Raw genomic sequence first — 24,304 nt, forward strand, 5'->3', positions numbered from 1 at the left:
CTGTCAGATTTTAACACATTACTAAGCGGCCAGGTCTGTCAACCCTGTCTCCAGACACCTCGTAAGACAAAGGTGTCCCAAAACAATTGCCCAGCTTTAAAGGCCACAGCGCGCACGCGATACCCGAGACAAGGCCCCTCACCGTGACCTCTACCCCAAAACCGGCCAAGCTCGAAAGGGCATCCCAAGCGTGACGGGCGCCTCTGTCGGGAGGCTGGCACAATTGTTTGAAGCGTCGTTGCACTTCAAAAACTGCGCCCCCTGTTGCCAAGCCCGCGTTGTGAAAGGCAGACATTAAGCCGACTTGCTTCTTTAAGCGGTCTCAGAGAGACGCTCCTGCCCTGCTTACGGTCATGTTTCAGGGCTGTGGTCTGTAAGGAACACTTTGCAAGAAAGTTATTTTCTAGGATACCTTTCTACTCCCTTCATGTTACATCTATAAGATATTAAAGGTTGGTTCACACATTTACATTCAAGAGTGACCAACTGTATTGCAGCAGCTTACAAGTGTTTACAAAGAGAGCACACCAGCGCACGGTCACACGGTGTCCGTGTGCTGGTGTGCTCTCTTTTGATCCGCCTACAACCTATTGATGTGACCTTTTGATCCGCCTACAACTTTTTGATGTGACCTTTTGATCCGCCTACAACTAGACTAAAGGTATTGTGGTATTTGAAAGATCAAATCAATTTTATAATAATGCAAAAATTACTTAGAGCATATATTGAAACAATGTTCCATAATGTATATATATGCAGATCAGAAGTGTTGCAGGCCTACCCAATAGACAAACTTGGTGTTTTTCCTTGTCGTAAGCGGGGCTACAAGCAGCCGCAACACAGCTGATCACAATCAAGGCAAATGTGTGGACCAACTCTTAGCGAAACCATTTCTAGTTTCTAAACTAAAAGGGAGCCATTTTCTGACTCTTCTCCTCACCAATCTTAATTTGCCAGAATCGGCCTTTCGATCAAGTCGATCAAGATAAAGAGTGGGATTACACTATCTCGACCCAAGCAGACCTACTAAGCCAAGGAATGCTTTGAGGGGCCACAGAAGACTGACCAGCAAAGATGGCCGTGCTGTTGTTCTTGGGGTCGAAAGGACACAGACCTTCCCCAGGCTTGTCCTCTTTTATCAGGTATTCGCCGTCCTGCGGAAAAAGCAATGCCGTAGCTGATCACGCCATCCAACTTCACATATCTATGTCTTAACGGCACGCAGCGGTGCCCAAATTGAACATTAGGGAATGTTATAAAATGTAGAGTGAACAGAGAACATACCTGAAAAACCTCATAGTCCCTGCAGCGTGGCTTGTAGGCGTTTGTGCCGCAGACGAAGATCACAGTCGCTGACTTTCGTGCTAGCACCCTGATGTAGTTTTGGCAGTCCTCCTGAGGTTTAAAAAGACAAAGTTATTCTCTACTAAAAACTGAAAGCATTTCCAGAAGCTCTAAAGACGAGATTATCCTAGAGCTGGGTTTGAAAAGATTATTACTTGCAAGTTTTATACATTACTGTATTCAGTCAACCAACGAAAAAAATATTTACGACACAAAACCTGACAACCTTTGAAGCGAAACTAACACTTAAAGGGAAGCTACGGAGCTTCTTGAAAAAAATGAGTTAGAAGTGAATTCTAGTGTATTTTTACCCCATGAACCCGAATACCGAAACCATTTGCTGCGTAAGTATTGTTAAACGCGAGAAAAACGCGAAAGGCAGTCGCTGTCCGTGACGTCATCGACGGCTCTTTTGGCTGCCCAAGGCTAGAGAGGCAGGGCTTCAGCCCTATTTTGAAATTGCTCTTGTCGCTCTCCGGCGCGTCGCATTGGAATATAATTTTGATATCTGTTATTCTAAAGGCCAAATGAATGCAATTCAAGCATTTTTTTTCAAATGTAGAAGTGCCCCATCTTCCCTTTAAATTGCCAACCTCTTTTATTAAAATGGTTCTTTCACCAATACTGGAATGACACCTATGAGACAAAAGGTGTACAGATGTCATTTCATACCTGAAGAGAGCATATATGAACTCGATACCATATGTTCGTTTACAGAAAATATACTAATGATTTTGCGATCACTGCTATCAGAACACAGAGGCTCCAGTTTCAATTCCTTCCGTGCAATCTTGATGTACATTTTTTGAGTCACGATTGCAGGAATTCAGCCCACTTGAACCCCCCTCAACATTGTCAGAAACCTTACCTCTGTCTTCCCTTTTAACTTGCACATCTTGATGTCATCACTCTTTGCAAACCATTCCAGCTTCTGCAAAACAAAAGTATTCCAGAGACACTTCACAAAACTTGCACTGGTAACCTACTAGGAAATGTAAGGATACCACAAAAGGTGATATGCATTGAAGACGCTATAAAAACACCGAATGATGTTTTTATAGCCTCTTCATTGAAGCAATCCACAAATATCCAAGCTGGCATAGTGCAGCGTTTTCTACATCAACACAGGCTTCTGAGCAATGCTAATTAAAGACAAATACAATATCGAAAAAAACCTTCACTCCCTTTTAAATTTTTCTTTTTTAATATGGATGCTTGAGCTCCAACTGCTGTCTGTATTTAATATTTCATAAACTCGCATCACACTTACACCACCGAACAAGGAGGCATGAGTGAGTCCATTGTCCGTCTATCCGGCCCTATACTTGGCATCAACTACTTTGTGCTATGTTGTCGTGGCTAGCGTAGCTTCGGTAATGCTCCAACTCTGTCAAAGCAATTTGCATGAGGGCATGCAAATGAGACATACGACGAAGCCCGACGCTCTCGCATCAGTGGGGGCTGTAGCCCTACAAATGCTATCCTAGCCTCGACAATGTAACACAAATAGGTGACGTCGAGTACAACGTTGCTGCACTGTAGCTTACAAAAAAAGAACAAAAAAAAAAATGCAACACAATATATTTTAAGCGTCAGTTTACTTACTTTCCGTAGCTCTAACGTAGAAAGGCTGATGTTGTAGACAACATTTCTGCGGGAGGAACAAACAATGCTGCTGTTACGAAACAGCGAAGTCTTCCGAAATTCCTACCAGTAGGATGGTCGAGAAAAAGGAACCCTTTTTGGGAATAAACTGCCAGGCACAGCAGGAAATGCACAAATTAGCTAAATAATTACCTAAAATTAACTAGCCAAACTTTTTGATTGGTGAAACTATACATTATGGTTCCAGTTAGAAACTCGCCGAGCGTCGTCGAAAACTTCTAAATCGGTAAATTTTAGGAAGACATAAAGCGCGTGCGATGCATGGGGGTGGACTAAAGTTTCCACTGACACGCTGAAGGCACGGCAAGGCAAAAATGCGTATGACTTTCTTGTTGTCTGCGTCGTTGTATTGCCAACCTTGTGTCTGCTGCACGAGTAAAAACTTTGGTGCCCATTACCCGCTTCCCCCTAAAACTGACCGATTTAGGGGTTTTTGAGTACACTCAGCAAGTTTCTAATTACGACCATACATTTACTTTCACTAATTAATAAGTTAATTCGGGTTTTCTTGGTTAAACATTTATCTACTGAGTATTTTTTGGCGACCCCGGACGCCACTGTGGCTTGCATTTTGAACCTGCAAAGAGTTTATTTTTTCTCAACTACTCTATTATAGGAATTTCTGAGGTATTCACTGAAATACCCAATAGACGTTTTGCCAAATTACCCAAGCATCAAAAAGAATGCCGGGAAAGTAGGTACACGCGCTGCGCGTGATGGCGTCTTCAGCTCTAACTGTTCGAAAGGAAACATCTAAAACAAATGGCACTTCGCACGCACGTTTCACGGACGCTTTATTTGTTTTATTTGCTTCGAATCTTTTCCATAGGGAAGGCAAGCACGTGCAGTGCGTGTACTTGCATTCCCAACATTCTCTTTGATGCTTGGGTAATTCAGCAAAAGGCCTATATAACTATATTTCAAATGTAGGAATTTTTATAATTTTTTTTTAAAATCTGAGTATTGCAACCGAAGCACTAGCACACTACAATTCTAATTAGCCTTAATATATTACGAGTGAAAGTACAGGGGGGTGGGGAAAGATCAGGAAGCAGGTTGAGGATGCCAACTATTTCTACAAAGCGGAAAAGCTCCACAAACCAGAGCAGTGGATGTAATCTAAATTCATTACATTTTGCTCTGAGCAGCCTTTCTAACTAACGATAATGAGTGACTGCCGAGACATAATAATACAATTCTAGAATACATTTTTTCCTGATCATTAAATTTGTTATTAAATTAGCATTACATGGCTATCTATATACGCCAATGTAAATGAACTACAGTGGAGTCAGCCTACCTTGCTTGATCCATTTGATTCATGCAAGATGTTATAGACCAATTTTTTGTAAATTGCAGCTACTGTAAAGTTCCGAAAGAACATCCACCCCCGAGAGATCGCCCTTACCATTATTCTGGCTAAATATCTGTAACATAAAATTTCCGAAACATCGCCCCACCCCCCCGATTTCCCTCGTACGTCACGCAATATCCGACGGAAATCGAATCCGCCGCGCCATCTCCAGTACCGGTACGTCTGATGAGCGAGTTTGTAGCGGGTTCCCATGTTTTTGTCCGTTATCTGCGCATCGTTATCGCATCGTGAAACGCGAATTTGCGGTGTCTGTGATTGGAATATAAATTTCCGCGTCGCGTGGTCTGTAGCGGGTGCCCGGTAACTTCTGATAAAGTTTTGCTGTGGCATTCCCAAAGATAGCCCACCCCATGTTTTTCACCATTTCTCTTCATTTTGAGCGGGCATTCTTTCGGGACTTTACGTAATCAGCAAAATTTACGAAAATTATGTCTCACAAAAATTAAGTCGTGTAGAGAAATTCACTCACATAAATCGTATTACTCCAAGCGGCAAATAATAATTAACAAAATACTTCTAAAAGTATTCGATTAGAGGTGATTCAACTAATTGAGGTTAATCATATCCATTCACGTCTGGCAGAAACAAAGCAAATATAAAAGAAATTTAAATTAGGGTATTTCGGGTAAACAATTTCCCGCTCTTTGCAGTGCCCTGCACATGAACTGCAGCAACAGCCGAGGCAGTGCCCACTCTTCCGCACACAAGCATTGTCCTGCTAAATTTAGCTGATAAATCATGGTGCTAAATTAAGCAAGGTAATGACCACTAAATTTATAAGAGAAAATTTTTCTGCTAAACATTACGGTGTCACGGGGCACCGTGATGTCAACCCCCCCCCTCCATGCCATGACAACCCTACGACAAACCTCAGGATCTGCTGTGAAACTTCGTCAATAGGGAGTTTTTACAGATCGTCAGGGATGGTGGCAGAGGGAGAAAAACTGACTAAGAAAACTCCCTGCTAGGGAATTCTCAGACCATGAAAATCGAATTAAAACTCCCTAATAAAAATTTACCACAAATTGTCGGGGACCGTAGAGGAGGGAGAGAAACTGACTATGAAGACCCCCAATTAGGAACTTTTCTGACAATGAAAATCTATGAAAACTCCCCAATGGGGCATTTTTGTAAACCACTCCCTAATAGGGAGTCTTCATATATCGATTATCCCATCCCGCAATGCTCCATTTGTGGTCCAGAACTCTGGAGGCAAGGCTAGCGGTGTACATGCTTAGTGGCAAAGTTTTTGTTGTAAAAAGCGTAGCAGGGGAAGGGGGGAAACGGCCTCTGGAAAATCCCTTATAGAAAGTTTTGTATATTCCACCCATAACTCCAATAACGACAACAGATACTCCACTAACACATTTGCAAACACATCACATAGTTATCTGGAATCTATCAGGGGTATTGAAACGATTTACTGAAAATTCCCTAATAACGGCTGCCACCGTAAAAGAGGCGTATTGGGGGAACAACCCGACCGGCCAATCGGGGGCTCCCAGCTCACCTGGCGCCCACGAGGAGGTTGTGGCCGTCCTGCTCTAGAAGCCGGAAGTGGTCACTGTGCGTCTGGTTGCCACGGAACTTGCCCACGAGCTCCACAGCTGCAACGAGACCAAAGGACAAACGCTTAGACACGAGCCAACAGCTTTTTGTCACTTTTTGCCGGGGGAGACAAACTACCCGGTCAAGCAATACAAAAGTCGGGTGTGATCCAAGGACCACTGAAAACCATTTCGGCCATGAAAAAACAACATAGTAGATCTGTGTAAATACAATTATCAAGTGATGCAAAGACCAGAAGCCTTGTACAGACCACTCAAGACCATTTAAGGCATGAGAAAACAATACAAAGGCATGTAAAAACAAGGATCAAGTGACACAAAAACCACATGCCATCTAAAGCCTATTCAAGACCACTTTAGCCATAAGAGCAATTCATGCAAAAATGATTATCCAGTGCTGTAAAGGCCACCAAGACCATTTAAGCCACAAAAAAATAATGATTATGCGACACAAGAGTCCTGTAAGGCTCAAGGTCATTCAAACCACGTTGAAGCAACCATTGTGAATAAATATTAAAGCATTTTATGCCTTGCTAAAACTAAATAAGAATGATCTAAAGGCAAAAAACCACAGCAAGGCATCCACGTCTTTCTCTTCGGGTTTCCGTCCCCTGTTCCTTCATGCCAAATTTTCAGATGTTTGGACAAATGGAAATACATAAGAAATTTTGCGTACCGGTGGAGCGATGGTCAAGGAATATAGTCGCCCCCAGATGCACTATATTCACAAGGTTAACAACAGAGCAAAAACTAACCTCCCTGCCAGCTGAGAAAAAAAAAAGCATTGCAGTCAGGGAATTTTGGAGATCAGCAGGTCTGCAGCAATAACACCTCAAATATGACATAAAGAAAATGACCGAAAATTTGTTGGAGCAAATATATTTCATAAATACCATGTCACACTCTGCATGTGCTTACATATGGTAAAATACGTAAAGAGGCCCACCCAAAATGAAGAGATAAATTGGGAAAAACATGGTATGGGCTATCTTTGGGGATGCCACAGCAAAACTTTATCAATTAATGATAAGCACCTGGGCACCCGCTACAAACCACATGACGCGGGAACTGATACCGCAGATCGCGGACACGGCAAATTCGTATTTCACGATGCGCTAAATACGTGGGAATTCGCTACAAAACTCCTAGCTGTGTCACAGGAAAGGATACCCCAAGATGGCCGACGCACCAGATTCGCGTTTCACGGTGCGACCCTACTGAAAAAAACCATTTGGCGCCCATATGAAAATAAACGGGTCCATACCGGTAACCGTTTAACCATACTGGTCACCAGTTTGTCAAAGGGGTCGCCCGTATGGCTCAAAGGGGTCCCCCGTATGAGCCATAACGGTCACCTATTTGGCAAACGGGTCGCTCGTCTGGGCAAATGGGCGACTCGTTTGGGCAAAGTTGTCGCACGTTTGCTCAAACCGGCGACCATGTTGCAAACTGCACCGGTTTAATCAAACGGCTCCCCGGAGCCCGTTTGATATTGAACGTACAGATCGGCGGCGTGGGCACGCCTAGCGTTTCAGCCGTGGCAGCCAATGTTTTCCGGAAGGCTGGGAGCGCCGGTTCATCGATTTCAGATCGTCCGCTTAATGCAAGTAATTATATTCATATTTCAATTACGCTGATTTTCGATCATACTGCAACTAAAACTAACACCTTTTTTTTTTGTTTTACGTAAACGCGCGACGTTGGTGAGCCGATATTTTTGACAGACCTTTAATACTTTGTCCATCTTTGTTGCCTCAATTTACTTATTCAGCTCGAATCTCTCTCGCAGAAGACGCGACCGCGTGAAAGAATGTACGTCTAGACTCCGTTTCACTTTAATTCAAGACGCAGCGAAGGTACCACGCGTACACGCGGCTGCAAGAACATCGAGCATTGCGAGAGCACGCACGCCGTTGCAGCACTCAAACTACGAGCTTGCGCTGAGTTCTTTCTTCGCTCGGGTAATTATATTCATATTTCAATTACGCTGATTTTCGATCATACTGCAACTAAAACTAACACCTTTTTTTTTTTGTTTTACGTAAACGCGCGACGTTGGTGAGCCGATATTTTTGACAGACCTTTAATACTTTGTCCATCTTTGTTGCCTCAATTTACTTATTCAGCTCGAATCTCTCTCGCAGAAGACGCGACCGCGTGAAAGAATGTACGTCTAGACTCCGTTTCACTTTAATTCAAGACGCAGCGAAGGTACCACGCGTACACGCGGCTGCAAGAACATCGAGCATTGCGAGAGCACGCACGCCGTTGCAGCACTCAAACTACGAGCTTGCGCTGAGTTCTTTCTTCGCTCGGGCGCAAGCCGAGCTTCTGGCAGCCCCGCCGCCATTTCCAAAGTTCGAGCGCGCGCGCGCGCGCGCGTTTGTTCTTCGGGACTACAAAAACGCATCTCCCTGGAATGCCTGGGGAGAGGGAGAGGGGCCGTCCCGGTGGTCCCAGCGCCTTGACCTCGCCCCCTCCCTCCTCTCTTGTCACCCCTGTCACGTGACCCACAGCAGCGCGCGAGCTACACGCTGATAAGCATCGAGATCCGGAAGGGCGCGCCTTGCAGCCACTTTTTTCTTTGTCTGCTTGTTGTCAGTTGCTGCTCGAAGTTCGCTCGTCCTACCTGCTTCAATCTGTCGCCTAACCCTGCGGTCTTATTGGGATGTCTCTCGACAACGTATTGGATGTGCACCAAAGCTATCAGTGTTCGAAAAGACCCACGTGTATGTCGGCAACGAGCGATTCTTCAAAGAAGTCGCAAATTCTCGCGGTTTGGTTGGGTTCGGCAAATGACAGCTTGTGCGCCGCATCGTGTTGAAACTTCCAAGAAGCCGTTCCCTCTCGTTTGTGTTCGTGTGGTTGTCCTGCTTTGACCGTGTCGACAAATATCACGGATTACCTCTTTCAAATCTGCTATTGTTATGGTAAGTGCACTGCAACCTACATGTTGGCAACGATTGACCGTTCTTCTACGCGTACTCTTCTAAATTATCTAAAGAATTATGCAGCGCCTATTCGCGCGGCAGCCAGGAGAATAATTTCCCCGAAAGTCTACCTGTATAGTGTTCACAGATCGCTTGCACGTTTGTACTTGTCTACAGAAGAGGTAATAAACTTCGAGGAGAATTGAAAACAATCTTTTGTGTCGGTTTTCCTGTCCACTTACAAGCACCTACGCGAGTGCATTTGTTCTACGTGTTTTCTCCATGTTATAAATACGTTTATGAGTTTCGGGACGTCTTAAATATGTTTAAGATAACCAACCGCCCAGACGATACCCATTTAGGGCTAGCGCATAATTTGCCATTTCGAAGGGCACGTTCAAACGTGTGGTCACGTGCCATGTCGAACGGCTACTCGTACCATACGGCACCCGTATCAAACGGGCACCTGTATCAAACGGGTACCGTTTCGAACGGGTACCGTTTCCAAACGGGTACCCGTATCCCATAATCACGTTTGATCCAAACGGATCGACAGGTTTGATTCAAACGGGCGACCAGTTTGCCACCCGTTTGAATTTCAAATGGTTTTTTTTCAGTAGGGGAAGGACCCGCGGAAACCCGCAGAGCACTCGCATCTCACGGGAACAAATACCGCAGATCGTGGACGCAGCAGATTCAAGGTTCATGGTGCAATGAAAACGCGGGAACCCTTTACAATCTTGCCTGTCACGGAAACCGATATCGTGCGCGCAAAACGCGGAAAAAAACAAAAAAAAACGCGGGAAAACGCTACGAACTCGCATGTCACGGAAACAAATACCGCAGATCGCGGGCGCAACCGAGTCGCATTTCACGATGCAACATACACGCGGGAACAACTCGTGCGTGTTGCAGTGTTACAGCTAAGAATCGATATCGCGAGCGTAGATCGTGGACAAAAACACGGGAAGTTCGCTACGAGCTCGGGAACGGACCGCAAATCGCGAAAGCAGCAGATTCGCATTTGGCGATACAATATACACGCGGGAACAACTGTCACGATCTTTCTCGAACGTGGACGAAGGGGGCCGAAGCACCCGCCGAGGAGAGTCAACACGCAGCCTGGTTGTGAGGGTGGACGACGACTGACCGGAGCGGCGTGCGCTCAACGGTGTTTGGATATGGATATGGATATGGTGGCTTAACCCTTTGTATCGGGCGATCACAGTTTTAACAAAACTGGATCTAGCCAAAAAGGTGAACAATGTTGAACAATGTTGCCCGCCGAGCCTGGCGGCCACAGACGGGCGGACTGGAGGGAGGCGCTACATACTTGTTACACAACTCCCGTGTTACGGGAGCCAATATTACGCGCGCAGATAGCACGCGTACAAAAACGCGGGAACCCACTATGAACTCACTTCTCGGACGTACCGGAACCGCATATCGCGTCATTAGGCAGTTTTCGTACACCGTTTTCGCCATTCCGCAACGCCCTCCGCAACCCGCTACGATATCTGGAACTCACAGTGAAGGCTATTCGGCGCGCAGGCGCAGTAGCGGCTGCTTCGTTGCGGAGGGCTTAGCGGAGGGAGAAACGCGGTCTACGAAAACTCCCTTTTGATGCGCGATTCCCGTCGGACATCACTTGACGTCCAACAAAAAGTGGGGGGTGGGAGTTGTAGATTATTCCATATGGCAGCAGGTAACTAGAGGAAAAGTAGGCAGAGGAGCGCAGAACCACGAAATCATGAACGGCACGAGAAGGAACGATAAACCGACACCATCGAAACGGACGTGCCCGGGATCTCTTCCTTAACATTGGCGCCATGCAAATGACCACGAAGAAACCGGTGCTCGCCGAGCGGGTGCTGGGCCTCGTCCAGCGGTTCAACGTAAAGGATGGCTACGGCTTCATCAACTGCAACGACACGCGGGAAGACATCTTCGTCCACCAGAACGCCATCACGCGGAACCACCCGCAGAAGCTCACGCGCACCGTTTACGAGGGCGAGACCGTCGAGTTTGACGTCGTCGTAGGCGAGAAGGGACGCGAGGCCGCCAATGTGACAGGTCCCGACGGCGAGCCCGCGCAGTGCCTCCCTTAGACTATAGATGGAAGACGCTTCAGAGGTCGCTGGTTTCCTAGACGGAGTCAACGCCGACCGATGCCCAACCCGCGCCACGGTGTGCAGGACTCGGACGACTTCCATGACGTTGTGCTCGTGCCGGAGTCGCCACCGCAGCAACCGCCATCGCAGCGATGGCTGCAGCCTGGGAGACAGAGGTATGACCAGGAGCTCACTACCCGCCGAAGACATAAGACCCCACTTCAAGTTTGAAGAGGAGGACGAATACAGGGACACCCGAGTCCAGCGGAAGCCACATCGACGCTTCTACGCGAGGTACCACCGCAGGCGTGGCGGAAGGTCTAGGAGTGATCCAGAGGTGTCCGACTTCGAGCCCAGGAACGCGCCAGGTTCGTGGCGAAAGCCGAGACCTCGGTCGGCGTCGGCTTTGAGGGCGTCCGCCAGACGTAACCGGGAGACATTGTTATCATAAAGGACGACACGCCACCGCTCCCATGGAAACTTGGAAGAATAACAGCAATATTTCCTGGAAGAGACGGCATACCAAGAGTCTGCGCGGTTTGCCTAGCGAGCGGACAAGAAATTCGTCGCACTACACAAGGCCTTCTCCTTCTTGAAGGCAACATATCAACTTAAGAATTGGCACAAAACGATGGACACCCCTTGTTTGATACAAGCATTGCGTTATCATGACTTCACTGAAACTGTGTGGGGATTCGGCAGAGTGTTTATTCAACTTGTTTTGTGTATTTTTGTATCCCCCATTGACCTTTCAGGAGTTCGTGTTTTCTGCGCTGCTCTGTACCGTCTTAAACTTCTTCATCTCGCGGTATGGAAATGCATGGTCTCATCTCCAGGCCGGCGCGGGAAGTTATTGTAGATTATTTCATATGGCAGCAGGTAACGAGATAGGCAGAGGAGCGCAGAACCACGAGATCATGAACGGCACGAGAAGGAACGATAAACCGACACCATCGAAACGGACGTGCCCGGGATCTCTTCCTTAACAGTGGGTGATATTTCGGAATTTTTATGTTACAGATATTTAGCCAGAAAAACGGGATGAGCGATCTTTCGGGAGCGGGCGTTTTTGCGGGATTTTACGGTATTAGCCCCAAGAAGTTTGCGTTGCGCCCCCTTACGGCGAACCGGGGTGACGTCACGGCGAGGACAGAATTTTTCCCTGGCTCGCCCCGCTTGCCCTGTGGAGGCTGTGACGACGTTAGCTGTCGGCGCGCTCGTTTCGATTGAAATTTTTTTAGCGTGTTTTTCGTAGGAGGTGTAAATTTTGATATCTGGCTTTATTGAGGCATGGCCTGTAGCTGCAGGCTAAACTTCAAGCAACATTTCAGGCTTAGTTGACAGGGCAGGCAACGCATCAATCGCAGGTGGTATATGAAAATAAAGAAATATGGCCACAATTGCAGGACCATCACTATACAGGGTGAAACAAGGAGACGCCAGGCTCTTTAAATCGACCGGAAAATTCGGTTTCTTAACCTATCGCGCTACGACTTTGTGCAGCGTTGCCCACACACAGATGGTGCATTTTTTTTTTGTAAAATTTGCGAAGAGCGAACTTACCTGAGGAAAAAGTAAAGAAAGAAGAAGGCTTAGGTCCTATGGAAACGCAGCGACGCCACCGGTCTGCAAACAACACGGCGCCGTTTCGCACTGGAGGCAAGAGATGGCGCAACAAACGCCGCCAACGAACGAGCGTACGGCGCCGAGAGCAGGCCTTTTTAGCAAACGATCTTTTCGACTCAAAAGCGGCGCGCGTTCCGCAGGCGGCGGCAGTCGCAGAAACAAGAAAGACAGGCGCGGTAACAGCAAGGAACTGCAGTTCCTTGTCTGCAAAAGGGCCGGCACTCGGCGTCGTCTGCTCGTTCGTTGGCGGCAGTTGGTGTCGCGACCGCTTGCGCCATCTCTTGTCTCCCGTGCGAAACGGCGCCGTGTTGTTTGCAGACCGGTGGCTTCGCTGCGTTTCCATAGGAGCTAAGCTTTCTTTTTTCTTTACTTTTTCCTCAGGTAAGTTCGGTCTTCGCAAATTTTACAAAAAAAAAAAAAAATGCACCATTTGTGGGGACCGCTGCACAAAGTCGTAGCGCGATAGGTTAAGAAACCGAATTTTCCGATCGATTTAAAGAGCCTGGCGTCTCCTTGTTTCACCCTGTAGATTTACGTCTCACACAATAAATGCTGCTAGTTTTGAATGAATTGGCAGGTTATGTATACTACTGTCTTTTTTTTTCGTATCTGTTTTTAAACAAGATCGCCGAAGCAGAAAAGCCGGATGCTGCTCGAGCAACATGTTAAACATAGTCTGGGCCATGGAGAGAGAATCACAAGTGAGACAGCCCAAGTACAGGGGCAAAGGAAAGAATCGAGGAACATCTATTTATATACGTTGCTCGCATTGGACCTTTTGCTGGATTCTGATTCTATTTGAATGGACTCCACTAATTGTATCAGTGGAGTTGTTTATAACATCTCTCAAGTAATGTACAACAAATGCAGGTCAAGTTGTCTAGCCCGTTATTAGTCCCTTGTGCTCTGAAATTGAGATTTGAGCTAAATCAAATTGTCCTGAAGCTAAAATAAGCTTTTCTCACGCAAACTGTCACCCTTCACAGGTTCCATATTTCCTTCTATTATTGCAGCATCTACCACTGGACAGACGCTCGAATGCTTGCTTTTACTCCTGTTTTCCTCTGTTGTCAGAGTCCAGCTGTAGGGAGTTTGGAGGCTGAGGAAGCTTTTGGGGACCCGCAGCTGTGTCTCTTTTAATTGGAAATGACAATTCAAACTAAGCGGTCCATTTTCCGAGTACCCAAGGCTAAAATAAAGAAAGAATGTCAGGAAAAAGTATGAACATTCCAAATTACAGTACTATCGCTGCGCATATTTTTAGCAGTTTCAATACATCTCATACAGGCAACGGGGGACAATTCGGCTGTTTTTCCTGCTACCATACAAACCAATTTCCAATAATTGTGCATCTTCTAAGAAATATGCCTGCATACGTGTATAAACTATATAATTAATTCACGAAGAAGCTACATTTACGTAAAACAACCCTTTTTTACGAGCACTTCGGCCTTCAGATCCAGGGCCTCCGGCGAACCAGCGCATGCAGAGTAGCACGAGCAGAGTCGCGGTCGCGAGCTCATTTGCCGACCGAACAAAGACCCTCGATAAAAATGCTATTTCAGAAGCCCGCAGAGCGGGATGTAATACCTTCCTAAATCATGAACATGCAAGGAACAGAATTCCAGCGTCTGAAACATTTACGCCGCCGCTTCACCGACCCCTCGCAAGATTGCCTTGTGTTGTGAGGACGGACGGGAAGGTTCATCGACGGCCTCCGCCGATAGCTTTCGGGGTTTGTAACCCAAATATAAAGGTAGTGACCGAAGGCTTATAAAATGTACGGAAGCACGTCAATATCGGACTAATCCAGCGTCTTGTACACCGGGTAAATCAGGTCCTCGAAGTGCTTGCGGCACACAACGACAAACCAGGAAACCGGTGCAAAAAAGGGGGCCGGATGCGAGATCGCGGAGCGGGGTCCTCTCCCTGACGTCGCGGTACACCTCACCCAATCAGGGCGCAGCGACTGCAGCGACGCTTGTGTTCGCTCTCGGGGCTAATACAAAAGAATGGTCCTGCGTATGAAAAGAAGGCTGGAAATCAACCATTTATCAAAATTGTTAATATTTTGTCTGCCTCTTCATAAGGAAGCTGTAAAGTTACTCCTAGAAAGTGAGTTACTTCAACTGAAATGTTGAAGTAATGTTGAAGTAACAAATACAGTTACCTCCTTAAAAACATATTTATCCACGCAACATCATTGCAATTACTTGAGCTAAATAAGCACACAGCTTGCTGGGAAAAAGCAACAGAAGTATTTTTCCAATTAGCTCGAAATAACCCGTGATAATGAGACATTGGCACGGTCCCAGTGATTTCCCTACACACCCCTCCCCCCTTGTTTTTCTGAATGCACCGCTTAATTCGCAACGACTCCTCTCATCTCATGTCCTCCCCCCCCCCCCCCCCCCGCCGCCCCTTAATTTCACCGCCCAAACGACGACGACCCCCCCCCCCCCCCCCCCCCCGGCCCCCGGCCCCCGACCCCCGACCCCCGACCACCCCCCAATTTAAATTTCTGGGGAAACCCCTGCACGGTCCTGCCTTAGTTCCGAGCTACTCGTAGCAGTTTCAGGCAGTGAGGACCCAACGAAATTTAAGTTCAAGTTTCATAAATCTGAAAAGTAACTGTGATTGAACATCAGTCTTCGTAACTTGCCAAGTATTTCGTTAATGAATTTGCGTACCTTTCAATATAATTTTCAAGGGTGATTAACCGAGCCGAGTCATCTACCAAGGCCACAAAGCTACAGTCATTGAAACTTCAGAAGTAATTGGTCACTGAAATTGTGATTATTTACAGTAATAACTGAAAAACTTTATACCCGGTACTTCTGAGCTCCTCTACGAAACACCGTCGAGACCCAAACGTTTGCACCACACCCCTTGGCTCCGTACCACGCCCCTGTGCTCGTACCTTCTGCAGCGTACATTTCGCAAAATCGAATTCGTTCTTCTCGGCAAGCCTCGCCGAGAAGAAAACTAATTCGATTTTGCGAAATGTATGCTGCAGACGGCACAGGAGCGTGATACGGAGGAGCAATGGCGGCTGGTGCCATACGACGTCACAGGCAAGGCATGCATTGATTCATGTCCCAGACAGTTCCCACGAAAGAAATCATAACCACTGGGTACCATTACGGTCGCCAACCGAGAAATTAGCGACAAACGAGCGATCACCAAACGCAAAGGAATCGACGAGTCAGAAGCCAAGACCGGCTGTTTCCACGTCGCGTCCTTGTACCAGCGGAGGCGCCGGGGGCCTTTCCTAAAAGGGCAATCCGTAGCCGTCTGCAACTTCCTTGAGCCCCGAGCTGACAGTGCGGTGGGGGCTGCACCAATACAAGATCAGGCGCCCCTTTCTCCACCTGAGCCCGCTCTCCGCGCGTGGGGGTACGGCAGGGAGCGTCGCGGTCACGCGGCGAGAGACGGACGTCGGATTGGTCCAACGAGCTCGAAGCTCGCACCGCACCGTCGGCTTAGGGGCGGACGGAGCACAACGACAAACGCGCGCCCGGGACCACCCCCCCGGGCAAATAATTAATTAAAGCCTTCGTAGACTTCATTCCGCGCGGGAACTCTGGTGTGCCAGGAAGTCTTCCGTTGGCTGTTTGCCCTACTTGTAGCGTTTCTCTAGCGCCATGATCCTACTCATCCATCAAGCGAGGCTTGCTTGGCACGCGTCACAACATCCCAGCGCCAAGGCAACGATCCGAACCCAAGCGTCGCTTTCCTCCGTTTCATTTTACGACGGACCGCGCAGCGAACCCTACGAGCCGTCCCAGCCAATCCGGCCTCGCGAACGCGTCACGTGACTGCGCGTCCATGCCTCCCTCTCGAAGGTCACGTGACATTCGACGCGGCGTCGGATTGGCCCAGACGGCTCGGAGCGTCCGCCGGAGGTCCACCGTTGGACGAAACGCGGCGGCACATTCGCTCATCTTTATTGATGTCGTTAGCGATTCAACGCGCGCAAGACGCCGTCGCCGCCTTCATCCTCGAGCACTCGGCCCGTCTTCAAGGACGCAGACGCTACCTTCCAAATAACACCAACAAAACGGAAAGCGGGCCACATACATATGTTGCGGGATTGCTCGTACGGCAGGAAGCCGGTCTGACTTTAAATCACGGACCCGTGTTCTTGAAATGCGGCGGGACTACGGTGCTTTTGAATTAATACCGACGGGGCTCCCTTCCGACGTCGTCACTGCAGACAAGATGACAACGGTAGAGCGTGCCTTGCGAAAGTCCGGCCAGCGGCACGCGCTCCATGCCTTCCACCGTGCTTTGGATGTACGCTCGCTCCAAGTTCGAGCACAAGACGCCGAGGGTGGGAAGCTCTCGCGCGACAGGCAGCTCAACAACTGAAGCTCCTCCCTGCCACGCATCCACGCAGCGTCGCCTCTCCTCGCGTCGCCGCGAGCGCGTCTTGCGGCATCGGACAACGGGCGCGACGCGCGACGCCTGTCGTTTTGACTCCCGCTGAGCTCCTGTGTGTAGGGGCGAATCGGGCTTCCACTCACGATGACGTAATAAGCAGACCTTGTCTTCTGCAGCGACACCGGGAAACAATTTCCGGGACTAAACGTTTCTGGCGAACAAGAAAAGCTTACCGAGACGCACGAGGGCACTTATTCCCGTAATTTCGAGCCATATACGAGGGGAGCTAATTGCCTCTTCCTCACCCCGAGCGCTTTGGCAATTACTTGGTTTACTTTGGCGGTCGCAGAAGAAGACATTCGTTTTCAAGTCGCTGAGACTAGTACTACGCGCCATTCTCCTTAATTGTGACAAGATATTAGGCAGTTTTAGTAGAGCGTTGCTGGCTCTTACGGAAGGCAATAGCAGAACAAAAAACTTGGCAGCGAGCTTTACCTTCCTACGCGTGAAACGTATTATAGGGAATAGGTGTGTCACGCCGCGTATATTTTCTCGCTAAATTTAGCGGGGAAACTGAATGGTTCCATCTTCTGCGCATGCACCGCGGCGACAACAGCGCCACCGCAGAGGCGTGACGTCAGAGCCGCGTGTTGGTGCCCGCTAAATTTAGCGGGGAAACTGGATTGGCGTCGAGGTCGCAAGACGTCAATTTCCCGCCCAAGTTTAGGGAGGAACCTAACTGATATTTTGTTCACAAGATGGGAATTTTCCCGCTAAATTTAGAGGGAAACTGAGTTGACGTCTAGGTCACATGCCATCAGTGACGCGTGACGCCACCTTCCCCGCTAAATTTAGCGAAAAATGCACAGACGGACGGACAACATTTTGCGATGGGGGCTAGCGGTAAAAAGTAGGGGAGTCGCGAACCGGCTGAGGTTCGAGTTCGACCAAGTTCGACTTTTTTGAACTTTTAGTGGAAAGTTCGATGAACCTTGTATTGAGGTTCGACTCGTGTGCGCATGCAGTTGGCTTCGGATTGGATGGTGATGGCTAAGAGTTGAATTAAGGGCAGCACTCATTGGTTATTTCAGTTAGTACTATACAAACAATTAAGTTACTAACTTCTTCAGTGATTAGAATTAGTTTCTTTTAATTGCAGCTGTTCACAAAATTAAAATAACCCTTTGCATAAAAAAAAAATATTCTCCAAACCTAGACATGCTTGTATCAAGGTCTGGCAACACTGTCCAGAAAGTCGAACCGGTCGAATCCGGTGAAACGTTCGAAGGTTTGCCGAACCGGTTCGACCTAGCCGAACCCCGAAAGTTCGACCTAAAAATCCGGTTGGACAAAAGTTCGCGACACCCCTAATAAAAAACATTTGATGCTTGAAAAAAAAAAAAAAAATAAAAAGATTAGTTTTTGAAAATCATTTTGTCGTTTACCCTGAGACTGTTTTTTTTTTTTTTTTCTTGAAGAGCAGAAGTAACAGAAAAAACAGGTCACATGCTTGAAGTCTTTGTGAGGCATATCTTCTGCTAGAACCTTTTCACTTGGAAACGTTGGGAGTGTCCGCTTCTTTTGTGATAGAGTGGAACCTGTAAAGTCACGGTGCAGAGGACAAGTCGTATGTGATTGGTTGATGACGACGAGAACGAACTATAAAGAGGAGGTTGTTGAAATAAATTTGTAGCTGAGTTTGAGACCTGTCTGATTTTTCTGTTACTTCTGCTCTTCAAAAAAAAAAAAAAAAAAAACCCAGTCTCAGGGTAAACGACGAAATGGTTGACTTCCATCAGCTAGCCTGTACTTTGACTCTTTACCTCTTGAAAGTTTTTTTTTTTTTTTTTTGTGTGTGTGTGTGCAAAAACGGGCTGTATTGCTTGTTCCCTAGTGCCATGCGTTGTTCTACAGCTTCAAAGATAAAATAGTGAGGGTGCAGGCGAGCTGGTGGATGTTACAGTTGTCCCTTTGTGTTGGTGGTGGGCTGTTTGTGGACTATATAAGGAGGAGGACTAAATAAACGTGGTAGCTGAGTTTGAGACGTCGTCCTGTCCCTTTCTTCGACTCTTATGTTCCTCTCTACCCCAGCCTCAGGTATATTCAACTTGGTCTACAGCTTCAAAATCATCTTACGCTATCGTAAGAGCTACTTCGTGGGATCTCGATGTGCGCGCCGTTTAAAAGCATCCTTCCCCCCCACGCCATGAGACAGGCGAGCGAAACACGCACGTGACAGATGAAGAGAAAGCCTCAGGTACACAAACGCGACGTAAACATAAGTGCTAAAGAATCGAAACAAAGAAAGATGGCTTCGCTCCGGGCCTTGCGCGTGCAGGGTCGTCGGGGGTATTTACACATTTCCATACACACTCTCCGGGGCAAGCTCACGCCGCTATCGACGCGCAACACGACGGAGCGCCAAAAGGCGCAGCCTCGTGGTAGCAGCGCGGGCAGCGTCAGAGATCGGGCCAGCGATTTCTGGCGTCGCACGGGTAGCCTACAGCGGAGCCTGCCCTCCATCACGCCTAGCAACAGTGCGTATCCAGCCGAATCGATGTATGTATCCACCGCGTCACGGTTAGCACAGCGCCGGAACGCGCGATCGCCGAGTTTTACAGTTCTTTAACGTGTCTTTTTTTCTCTCTTTTACGGCTGCTTAGAGATTAAAATTAAAATCTGCTTATATGAGACACGAACGTTGTCTACCACACTAACTTCTACGAGAAAAATATCAAGAAAATATGGCGAATTACGTGAAACGTTAATAATATCGTTTAGCAGCACGTCTGGCCTTTTCAGCGAGACGCCTACGTTCACGGTGCTCTTCCCCGGATTAATTAACAACCTGGTGATCTCCCAGAATCTTCTAACCCGCTCCTCCCCCACCTCGCCTCCCTCACTCCAGCCGCTCACATGACCTCCACGTTAACCAGTCAGAGCACCTCACTCATCCTCTCCCACCCGCAAACCAATCAGTGCAGAGCCTCGCGGCCACGCTTTTATCTAGGCTTCCCTTTTGGGCTTCACGAAATGCCCAACACCTAACCAAAAAAAGTTTACAGTAAAAAAAAGGCTCGTGTTTTAGCGGTGTTTTGTTAGCACGTCGAAATGCTTCGCATCGTTCGTTGGGATCTTCTTGGGCGGGCAAGCGAGCGCGGTGATTTATCATCCCTCGCACTTCTCATACAAAGTACACAAGCTCATGGTATAAACGGCGATTTCACCGTTTCAGCCGTCGATCACTAGTACATACTTTTTTTTCTTCTTTTTTACTCCGGCGGATCACGTCACGTGACGAGACAAATAGGGCAATGCAGGACGCCGGTACATGCTTTCGAACGCCAAGGTACCGAAACGAAATTTCGGAACACGGCCAGCGAGATCGGACGCGGGCCGAAAGTGTAACCGTCCGCTATTTCACGTTAAAAGCCAATGACAACCCGCGCTTCTTTAGAAAACCTCAAGTTGTTCCGCTGCCGTACATAAGCTGACATCGACCGGAAAACGGAGCACTAAGGACAAGCACAGCAGAGGCCGCGATACCTTTCTCTCTATTTGCGAGTCGGTGAGACGGTCTCATTCCCCCCCCCCCCCCCCCCCCCCCCCCCCGCAATTTCGAGCTCGCGACCGAGTTCAAATATCTGATTGATTGATTAGGCGCGAGCTGTGGCGCCACGTCCAATCAGCGGCCGAGAACGCCCGCGCTCTCACCTTGAGCAAAGCCAGACCCCTCAAACTTAATTACCTTTTTTTTTTTTAAAGGGTCACTTTTCCAGAGCAGTCCTTCTGCCGCCCAGCAACAGCGCGCAACCCTCGCAATCCAAGCAGCGTAGTGGCGATGGCAACACCTACCGCGGAGAGCCAGCCTCTGCGCACAGCAGATTACGCCACGCCGACGGAACACGGAGAGCGTTGCGCTACTCGGGTGATGGGGCTCCTTTTCCCCCTCGTGCATTCCGTGTCCCATCCCACGCGCAATCGAAGACCGACAACGTCGCAACAGTTGTCCGAACAACGAACGGACGCCCGACTCGTCAAATACGGGTGTTCTACAGCGACAGCTGTTCGTATGGGCTTCCCCGTTTGAAAGAACGTCCGTCGAAAAATGATTGAAAAGTGAAGAGCGCGCAACCAAGTAACCACCGTGATTTAATTGTTTGTTTACTGCCGGCGTTTCACAAACACAGTAAAGGGCAGTCAATCACAACACCGTGCAACGCACTGTTACATTCGATTTCGAATTCCTCTACGGGGGGGCGGGGGGGGGGGGGGGGGGGGGGGGGGGGGGGGGCTGGCTTATACTGCAACCCGTTGTTCCCTTGCCGATGACTGAAAATACGATTTCAGACAACTTCTCCGAAAGCCGTGACAATTCCACCCCAGAATATACCGGGTGTTTTTTTTTAAGCTTAACAGGTTTGTTTAAAAAAAGCCGTGAAAGTTACACTTATGCCGCTTGTGGAGGTGAGTTATATGGCCAGGGGGACCAATTTTAGGAGGATAATCGTAAGGATCAGTCGGCTAATTAATTAAAATTCGGTAATTAACTTTCTAATTAATGAAGAGACATATGGTTCCAATTAGAAACTTGCTGAGCGTCATCGAAAATCACTACATCAGTCATTTTCAGAAAGACTTTCAGAGCGTGAGAAGCGTAGTAGTGCACTCAAGTTGCCACTCGTGGAGCAGGTACAAAGCTAGCGGTTGCGATAAGGCGCCCGCGCGATTTTTCCGTCTCTTGTCTAGCCCCAGCCTCGTACCTGCTCCACGGGTGGAAACTTTAGTATAATACTACGCTTCTCACGCGCCGAAAGTCTTTCTGAAAATGACTGATTTAGTGGTTTTCGATGACGCTGAGCAAGTTTCTAATTGGAACCATATGTCTATTTTCATTAATTAAAATTTAATTAACAAATTTTAATTAATTAGTCGACTGATTGTTACGATTAGCCCCCTATAATATGTCCCCTGGCCGTATAACTCACCTCCACAAGCGGCATGAGGGTAACTGTCACGGCTTTTTTTAAACAAATCTGTTAAGCTTAAAAAAAAAAAACACCCTGTATAAGTACACAGCTGTTAGAACACGTACATGTTCAACGAACTTACTGCGCGAACCTGCTTTAACGCGCCACCTCATAGGCCGTATATGTTAGGTGCCGAGAGCGGTATAAGATACATAAGGCTACATTAAACTTTACTCAGGTGTTTCAGCTGTCGCTCTGACTGTACTGTAAATTCACACAGGACTGATTATATATATATGTGTGTGTGTAGCAAACTTTGCGTATGAATTAACGCTACAAAATTTTAAAACTGCATTTCCTTTCCGAATTTGAGAGGGAAAATTGACGTCAGCTGACGTCACCAGACCACGACTTGACGCCGTCACGTCACGTGACGTCAGTTTACCCGCTAAATCTTGCGGGGAAAAGACGATAATCTTCACTCCCCGAAAAAGATATCTCGTACACTAATTTAAACAATCGCTCGTTAAATACCGGATCCCGCGCGTTCCTTCTTAGTGCAGAGATGTTTCGGTGGCGCACTCTTGTGGTTTCCGCTCATGATGTCATGACCCAAATTGGCCCCGCCGTGACGTGAGGAGTTGTTGTATTCCTGGCTCACATGAGTTGGGAACTGCAAGACCGATGGCGTGTGTGAGCACGATGGACGCTCAACGCTTTCTTACACCAAGTCGGTCAAAGTTGATGGCCCGACATTGTTCCTATTTCTGTCGATGAAATCAAGATCGATCCATATATATGTATAGTGAGCGTTTACTCGCGAATGCCGACCACAGCGAGGCTTTTGATCGCGCACGTTCAAAATAGAACTTTGGAAGGTCTAAAGGCCACTTGGCATTGTCATTGCCGGCGTTAAGCAGGTGCTGGCACGTTGGTTCGATCGGTGTTTGCCGGCGGCTGTACATGACCGGGCGCATCGAACCAACCGAGCGAAAACCCGCGTGTCAGCGGCCGGAAGTTAGCCAATGACATGAAAGGGGGCGACCCCGATGACGTCACGGTCGTGGCGTGTCCCCGAGCTATTCTGGACGCCTCGCACAGCCCGGGATCGATGGGCAGCTTTAAATAGAGCTCCCCCTCGCCGCCACGCGCGTGTGCATGCGAAACGAGCTGCCCCCACCCAGTAAGGGAGGGGTCTTTCTTTTTTCGGACATTCTTCATCGTTGCCCAGCCGGGAGACACGGATTTCGCATCGTAATCTCGAGGGGAAAATGGGCGCTCTCGCCTGAAACCAAAGACCCGCGACGAAAATTAAGGGAAAAAAAGAAATATTACCATAAGCGTCCCCCTGTCGCTGGGCGTGAGGTAGACAGAGGGACGTAGAAGCAAGTGTTGGGGGTTCACGCGCCAAGGACAGGCTGTACATTTCTTCTTCTGCGTCCTCTATCATAATTGAAGGAATCAATAATAATACATTATGACTATTTTTGAAGCATGAAATGCTTTTTAACGCTACCCCCCCCCTTACCAAATTTTGTCCGTTCGTACATTTCCCGCTAAATTTAGCGGGGAAAATTGATATCACGAGTCGTATTCCCGATTTCAGTTCCTCAGCTAAATTTAGCGGGAAACTGATGTCACGGGACACGCAAACCAATTCAGTTTCCCCGCTAAATTTCCCATACCCTTATAATGCACTTCGAGCATTATAAAACTTTGAAGGTAAAAGTCGCTGTCCATGTCTTTTTTTTAAATTTTAGTTATCAATATTAAGCGAATACCACCCATAAGACAAGGCCGGTGCATGACGTCATCCTCGGTGGACCCGCCGCCCCCAAGCGGCGAACGCGCTGCATTACGATCGACGAGAGTCCCCAAGAAGCGGCAGACGCCTTGGCATAGCCTCCTATATATACTGGCAAAGGCAGATCGCCACGAGAAGCGGCCGCCGAAATGGAACAAAGTGGAGCGGCAGAAAACGGAGGAGAGCCAGGTGACTGGCTCTCCGCTGCGGCGAGACGCCCAACACACACTCTCTCCCGAGCGAACAAGTGTGTTTCCGGATCCTCGCCGCTGCCAAAGCTGCGCGCTGACGTCCAGGTTCCCGAGAAATGGCTCTTGGATGCTCTTTGCTGTCAGATCCTCCAAATCTGCGACCGGGCACTCGAGGGGCTCCGTCGCCGAACTGCCAGGCTTTGGACTCGCCGCGCGACACCATCGCAGTCGGTCCGAGACTCTGCATATCGCGGCCGTCGGCCATCCGCCAGCGACACAACGTATGGTGCGCGAATGAAAGCAAAGCAGTGGCGGATCCAAGGGGGGGGGGGGGGGG

The 24,304-nt window shown here is 48.1% G+C and overlaps 1 protein-coding gene across 3 annotated transcripts in view; it reads right to left on the reverse strand.

Annotated features, from left to right (window-relative positions):
• The window catches only part of LOC8036586 (semaphorin-1A), a 205,503-nt gene that overhangs the window by 52,710 nt on the left and 128,489 nt on the right, over positions 1–24,304 (reverse strand). For all 3 annotated transcript variants that reach the window (XM_029992800.3, XM_029992801.3, XM_029992799.3), the window contains exons 3-7: positions 5,895–5,991; positions 2,950–2,995; positions 2,213–2,275; positions 1,285–1,395; positions 1,067–1,154 (exon numbers count right to left, since the gene is read on the reverse strand). In XM_029992800.3, the coding sequence (XP_029848660.2) occupies positions 1,067–1,154; positions 1,285–1,395; positions 2,213–2,275; positions 2,950–2,995; positions 5,895–5,991 (405 nt within the window). The remainder of the gene's footprint in view (positions 1–1,066; positions 1,155–1,284; positions 1,396–2,212; positions 2,276–2,949; positions 2,996–5,894; positions 5,992–24,304) is intronic.

Source organism: Ixodes scapularis, unplaced genomic scaffold (genome assembly GCF_016920785.2).
Source record: "Ixodes scapularis isolate PalLabHiFi unplaced genomic scaffold, ASM1692078v2 PGA_scaffold11__112_contigs__length_91849675, whole genome shotgun sequence".
In the NCBI taxonomy this organism is placed as follows: Eukaryota; Metazoa; Arthropoda; class Arachnida; order Ixodida; family Ixodidae; genus Ixodes; species Ixodes scapularis.